The sequence below is a fragment of the Mastomys coucha genome, unplaced genomic scaffold (genome assembly GCF_008632895.1).
Source record: "Mastomys coucha isolate ucsf_1 unplaced genomic scaffold, UCSF_Mcou_1 pScaffold16, whole genome shotgun sequence".
Classification (NCBI taxonomy): Eukaryota; Metazoa; Chordata; class Mammalia; order Rodentia; family Muridae; genus Mastomys; species Mastomys coucha.
The window spans coordinates 13,580,217-13,587,286 of NW_022196898.1; the positions used below are offsets into that span (position 1 = coordinate 13,580,217).

The 7,070-nt window shown below is 36.8% G+C and overlaps 1 protein-coding gene across 1 annotated transcript; it reads right to left on the reverse strand.

The window, feature by feature from the left end:
• Positions 1 to 3,105: 3,105 nt before the first annotated feature.
• Positions 3,106 to 5,901, reverse strand: Strit1 (small transmembrane regulator of ion transport 1). Its single transcript, XM_031376016.1, has 3 exons — positions 5,889 to 5,901; positions 3,264 to 3,359; positions 3,106 to 3,171 (listed from the first exon to the last, which is right to left on the reverse strand). Exons 1-2 carry the CDS (start codon positions 5,899 to 5,901, stop codon positions 3,268 to 3,270), a joined length of 105 nt encoding a protein of 34 aa, XP_031231876.1. The 3' UTR covers positions 3,106 to 3,171; positions 3,264 to 3,267.
• Positions 5,902 to 7,070: the final 1,169 nt, after the last annotated feature.

Genomic DNA, 7,070 nt, shown 5'->3' on the forward strand with positions numbered 1-7,070 from the left:
GTGTGTGTGTGTGTGTGTGTGCATACATATGCATATGTTGTCTGCACAAAAGTATGCATGTGAGAGAGAGACAGAGACAGAGACAGAGAGACAGAAAAATCCAGTGTATGTGGATTCACATACAGACTAATCCCATGACTTGGCTTCCACAAACAGAGCTTCAGCATCAGTTACTTGCTGGAAAAGCAGGCTGTGTGCTCTTATGCTTTTTTGTGTTCAGTACATACCAATCCTTTCCGTTTCCTTTTGAATATTTGTAGTTGTAGCAGGACTTTGTTTGCTTAATGTTTGGCAAAAAATACATTTTGGGTATCTTTGTGTATTTTCACTATACACAGTAAGGTGGTGCATTTTGTTGGAACACTTGCAGTGCTGGCAAACTGATCTGTGGATGCTGACATCCTCACACAAGTCACTTTTTACATTTCCTACCCCAAACTAGGCCAGGAGTTCCTGGATCCTTTGAATGTAGCCACTCTAATCACATACACTATGAAGTGGAAGAATTCTTCCCAGTAGCATTTTCAGAGAACAGATCTACGGTAGTCATATTTCAGATGAAGAAAAACAAATAGTAGATTCATGCTAATATTTGACATGAAATTTTAATAAGACCAATTACATTAATTTGACATTTATAGTGATGGTCTGGCTTTCAAACCAACAAATAAATATTACTTGTTTTTTGTTTTGTTCTGCTCAGGTTGTATTTTGGATTGAGGTTTTGTTTGTTTGTTTGGTGGCTGTTTTGTTATGTTTTGTTGAGACTGGGTCTCACCGTTTATCCCTGGCTGGTTTAGAACTCACAGAAATATGCATACCTTTGCCTCCTAAATAATTGGATTAATGATGTTCGTACGTCCGCAGTTGGTATGGTTAAGTTATCTAGCCCATAGGATATGTATAGTAAAAAATATATACTGTGCTTTAAATTATTTGAAAGATTTATTTTCCTTTTTAGGTTATATTACTGCAGTTATTTGAATAATAATAGCCTTCATAGTCCCGTATTTTGAATGCTTGGTCATCTTGTAGTGGCACTGTATGAAAAGATTAGAGGTTGTGGCCTTTTTGGAGGAACTGTGTTCCTGGAGGTGGGCTTTGAGACTTTCAAAAGTCCAAGCCAGTGTCTTTTTCTTCCTGCTCCCTGTGGCTCCAAGTGTAAAACTCTCAGCAACTTGTCCATCACTATGCCTGCCTTCACGTTGTCATTCTCTCTACCATGATAAGGACAGTCTAAACCTCTGAAACTGTAAACCAGCCCCTGATTAAATGTTTTCTTTTATGAAAGTTGCCTTGGATGTAAAGGATAATCATGGTACAATCCAGACTCAGAGAGGCTAAACAACACAGAAGGCTCAAGAAGGAAATGTCTGGATCTCCCTTGGTAGGAGAAATAGAATACACATTGGAGGTGGACTGAGGACAGGTGGGGACAGGAACAGGAGGGATGGAGTTCAGAGAGGATAGATGGGAAGAGTACTGGGATAGACCATTGTAATTGGGGGGCAATTTGGGGGCAAAGTAGAAAGCTAATATAATGGAAACTCCCAGGAATCTATTAGTGTGACTCTAGCTAAGACTCTTAGTAATGGGTTAAACAGAGCTTGAATTGGATATCTCCTATAACCAGGCAAGACCTCCAGTGGATGGTTTGGGACACCAACCCAGAGGCAGCACAGAGATTGTGAAAATGGCTAACCAATGACTGGCCCATCCTGACACCCTTGCCATAAGAGGGAGACCATTCCTTATACTGCCTGGAGAACCAGAAATCAGAAACCAGAAATCAGGTGGCCCAGACACCTATGATAGAACCAAACACAACTGGAAAAAATGTCTTTGAAATGATGTCTAATGATATTATGCATTCTGGTATATGCATAGGTTGGTGCCTAACCCATTTTTAATCAGAGAGACTTCATCCAGCAGTTGATGGAAAGAGAGACAGATTCAGAGTCAACATTAGACAGAATTCAGAGAATCCTGCTGAAGCCAGGGAGGAAGGATTTTAGGAGGCAGAGATGTTAAGGACACCACAAGAGAACCTATTGAATCAACAAACTTGGACTCATAAAAGCTTACTAAAACTGAACTGACAATCAGGAAGCCTGCATGGTTCTAGGTCCTCTGTATATATGTTATAGTTGTGTAACTTGCTGGTTTTGTGGGACTCCTAGCGAAGTAGTGAGAGCTACTTCTGATGCTTTTGCCTGCTTTTATGGCTCTTGTCCACCTACTATGTTTCCTTGTCCAGGTTTAATATGAGGAGAGGTGTCTAATCTTACTGAAATTTGATATGCTTTGTTTGGTTGATATTTCTGGAAGGGGCATAGATGGGAAGGGGATAACTAATGGAGGAAAGGGGGTGGAAGAATAGAAGGAAAACTGCTGTCCAGATGTAAGATATAAGAGAGTAAATAAATAAATAAATTCATAAGAAAAATAAAAGCAATCTAAAATAAAACATAAAAGAGTTGACTTGGTCATGGTCTCTCTTTCTTAACAGCAATTAAACACTAAGGCAATTACCAAATTAATATGTAACTAAGTCACTTTTAGCTTGTCTTCAATTTGAGAGGTAATTGATTTTTCATTTTCAGTTACAAAATATTCGTATTATTTAAAAGTGAAAGACCGTAATACAAGGGACATACAAAAATATTTAGCTTCCACTGTCTGGTTGTTTGGTGTTTAGTTGCATGTATATTCGGTAAACTCTTCCTTTATATACCTAGTATCTTAAATGTTTTATTATTATTATTTCATTTTACATGAATGTGTATTCCATTTGCATATGTGTCTTTGTATCCCTTGCTTTCCTGGTATTCAAGGAGGCTGGTAGATGTGTTGGATTCCTTGGAACTAGAGTATCAGACATTGCGAGCTGCCACATGGGTGCTGGGAATTGAACCCAGATCTTCTATAAGAGCAGCCAGTGTTCTAAACTGCTGACCCATCTCTTCAACTTATATGATTTTCTTCATTTTTTTTAATCTGTAATTTTATCAAGCAAATTCTTAGTGTATTCTCATGGAAAAAAAAATTCTAGTTTCAAAAGGATGGGAAATACTACAGCTATTTAATACAAGACACCTTTAATAATCCGCTTTGTTCTTTTTTTTGTTTTGTTTTGTTCTTCTAAATGGTGTCAGTTTGAAGTCTTCTTGCCTAAACGACAAAACATTTCATTAGTAAAACAGCGAAAGATCAATTCAAGAACAATTATGTCGTAAACAAACATCCATTATTACAACACTTACTTCTCTAGAAGAAGACAAGGTAAATCACTATGATGCAGCCTACAATCCATCCAACCAGGAGAAGAATGGGAACCATGAGGCGTGGTGATGTTGACTCTGCTTAGAAGCAATGAAAACAGATTCACTAGCTCCTTTTGGCACTGAACGTTATAAAGCAAAATAATAAAAGGTCTCTGGTGGAGCTAGGAAAAAGCATGCGGTGATTGGGCTCATACATAAGTGTTTTTGTCTTATTTTCTTCTGAGGCAGTCTGCAACTGAATCATAAACCCTGCATATTTGAAACAGATATTTGGGTTCATACCAAGGGTCACCCTTTTATGTTCCATGACCTTGTGCAGTTTTGAACTTGAAGCTTCCAGTTGGGCGGTAGAACTTGTAGTTTCTCTGTACTGGTTGCTTCCACAGTCAAATGACAAAATGTGGGCAAAGCTTTGTAAACTTGAACCACTGTGCCTATGTTTAGTGTATACAGAACATACTCATGAGTTCAGTGATGGGCCTAGCAGCTGTTTACATAGCAACAATCCAATATAACTGTGAGGTAGTTCCTACTAAACTGAATTACTTATAACATACAAGATTAGATTGTTTTGGAAATTATTCTTGATCTCTGACTTTAATCTTGAACTTCACAGGAAAAGGAAAACATCATTCCTTACATAACCACCATCAGAAAAAAAATATTTCTTTAAGGTTAATTACTATCACTAGCAGCACTGAGCTTGGCTGTATGGGCAACAATAATCCAACACACATGAAAAACACTTGTGTAATGCTTCTTGCATCTCCTGCTTGTATCTGGCCTGTAAACTTATATTCATAGATTTCTATAATACTCACTGTATCTCAGTCCTGTTCACTCAGTAAACATGCATGCATATACCCCACCCAAAAGATTGAAAAGCATCACAAAAAGACATCTTATAGAATTAATGTCTCCGTGTTATGGACAAAGACATACTCCTAATTGAAGAGTACAATGAGTTCATATGCCATTAGCTAAAAAACAGAATGGTGTTCTTAACAAGTGCAGTCCCATTACAATTTCCATCACTTCAAATGTGAAGGGTTGTTAATGCTATTAAAATAAAGTCACCGAGAGATGCAGTACTTCTAAAATTAGAAGATACTTTCATAATAACCAACTTTCTGAAGTTTAAATGAATCTTAATAGATTCAATGTTTTTCATAAAATGTTGAAGTCTCTCTTATCTGACAAAATGAGCTTCCCTTGCTTCTCTGAATTGTGACCTTGAATAAGGCACAGTCCCCTGAAGGGAGAAACCTCTTCCTCCTTACTTGGCATGTGCTGTTGCTTTAAGGGTAAAGCAAGCTTTATGAGACAAACTTTAGTCTCATTTTGAAGAAAGAGTTTTTGTGAATTAAGATACCATTAGAGTGAAAGTACATGACAGTATTCTTTTTAATTATTCATGTAAGTGATACAGTACTTCTGTCAATTTCAAAGAACTTGAAAATGCATAAACACTCCAATTAAGTATAAATGTTTAATGCATGTGTATTTTAATAAAATTTTTTAACACATGTTTTAATAAAATTTGCATGACATTGAGCTCTAAAAGTAAATATCCCTGTATTTGTTATGAATTTTAAATCAATGTAACAATCTGTGCATTTTAACCAAGTGCAACTGCTTGGGTCATCTTTTTAACACCAATATTTTTCTTTCTACCATAAATTAAAGCATCACTTGAAAATGGTAATACATGAAACCCAATATAATTCCCAAATTGCTTACATCGATGACACAAATAACAATAAAACTTCTCTTAAAATGCAAGAGCTTTTTCAAAATACTTTACTACTTGTCCAGTTCCAAGCTTACCAAACTGGCTACCACTGGAATTACTCTTAGGGGCACTTCATTGTGGAGCAACACTGTCCAGGTCCAAGACCTGGAGCCACCACTCTCTAGTGACCATGGATACATATTTACCCTCACAATCTCCATTTCCTTAGCTAGAAAACAGGGGAGGTAATATATGTATATCTCATAAGATTGTTGTCAGGATTGAAAGCTAAGATTTCCATGTATGTATTTTAAAACTGATTCTTAGACAAAGATATTTTCAGTCTGTTGATTTTGTCATATTGGAATCAGTTATTTTATATACACATACAAATATAAAATAAGGCTTAAGAATTAGAAAAATTAACTCATATGTGAGCATATCCGAGATGATTAAGCTCAATATTCTCATTTGACAGTTATAATATAGACTCAGAGCATTGAGAGAGCCTCTCCAAACTCACACGGCCATCCTGCAGACCTGACACAGCACTCAACTGTTCTTGCTTCTGGCCCAACAACTCCCAAGATCTCAGAGCTAGTTTAATACTGAGAAATAATAGTTTACAACTCACTTTTCCAAAAAAAAGCATGTATGCAATTATTATGCTTCACTGATCATTTCAAAATTATTCATCTTACAAACATGGTCTAAAACTACATATTTAATGCATTTTACAACAGCACCAGAATATGTAGCTAATGGTTCTTTAACAAAGATCCTACATCTTTAAGGTCAAAATGCTAAAAAAGAAAAAATTGACTAATTTGAAAGCTGTTTTTACAAAGAAACCTATATACCTTACAGCTTACCTTTCTCAGCCATTATTTCTATTGTTGGGTGGCTTAGTCAGGACCACGAGTCTTTCTTCCTTATTGTTATCCTGTGCCTCTTTGAACTTTAAATAGAGAGATATCTGAAGAGTGTGGCAGCTGCTGCTCTCCTGCTGCCAATTGTCTACGGAGTGACAGAAGTCACTGGAAAGCACAACTCCTCTGTCTCCCATTTAACCTTTATTGTGGAGAAACAAAAGGCTATGTATGTACATCACCTAAGCAAGTGAGGAAGCTGAGTTTTCCCAATGTACAGAGGCCCAGATTTTTATTAGCATAATGTTTCGTACAAGAACAGAATATTCAATGAAAAGTATATCAAGTTAAAAATGAAATTGGTAGTTCTATTAAGAGGGAGGGTGAAATATCAGACTTTGCAGTTAGAGAGACTTGGGTTCAAATTCCCACATTGTAATTTTTGTAATGAAGTTCAAGCTCCTTAACCAGGGTACCAACTTGATTTCAATGGTAATAACAATATTTACTCTAATGGCTATTTTTGGTTGTCACACAAGGGAGTTACATGAAGAAGCTGCCCAGATGCCTATGCTTTCTACTCTTGTTAAAATGTTGTCTGCTGCCAAGTATGTACCTATAGACTCATGGAGTATTACTTACTATTGATTGACCAAGAAGGGAAGACTAGGGTCTAGTTTACTGATGGTTCTGATGTTATGCAAATACCACCCTAAGTGGACAAATGCAACTTTAAACCCCTTTCTGTGGCCACCCTAAAATAAAGGAGCAAAGGGAAATATTCATAGTGGACAGAACTTTAGGTAGTATATATTGTCATATATTTTGTTTGTTGAGAGAAACAGCCAGATGTGCAATTGTTCACTGATTCATGAACTTTTAGCCAATGGTTTGGCTAGAGGGTCAGAGAATTGGAAAGAGCATGATAGAAAACTTGGTGAGAATGACATCTGGGGAAGAAGTATGTGAATACATCTTTCCAAGTGAGAAAAGGATGTGAACATACTTCTGCCCCATGTAAGTGCTCATCAAAAGGTGACTTCAGCAGAGGAGAAATTCAATAATAAACTATATAGAATGACTTATTCTATGGACAGATAATACATAGGCTTCCACTCACCAAGCCTGACCTGGCCACAGCTGCTGCTGAGTGCTAGATCTACCAACAGCAGAGACAAATACTAA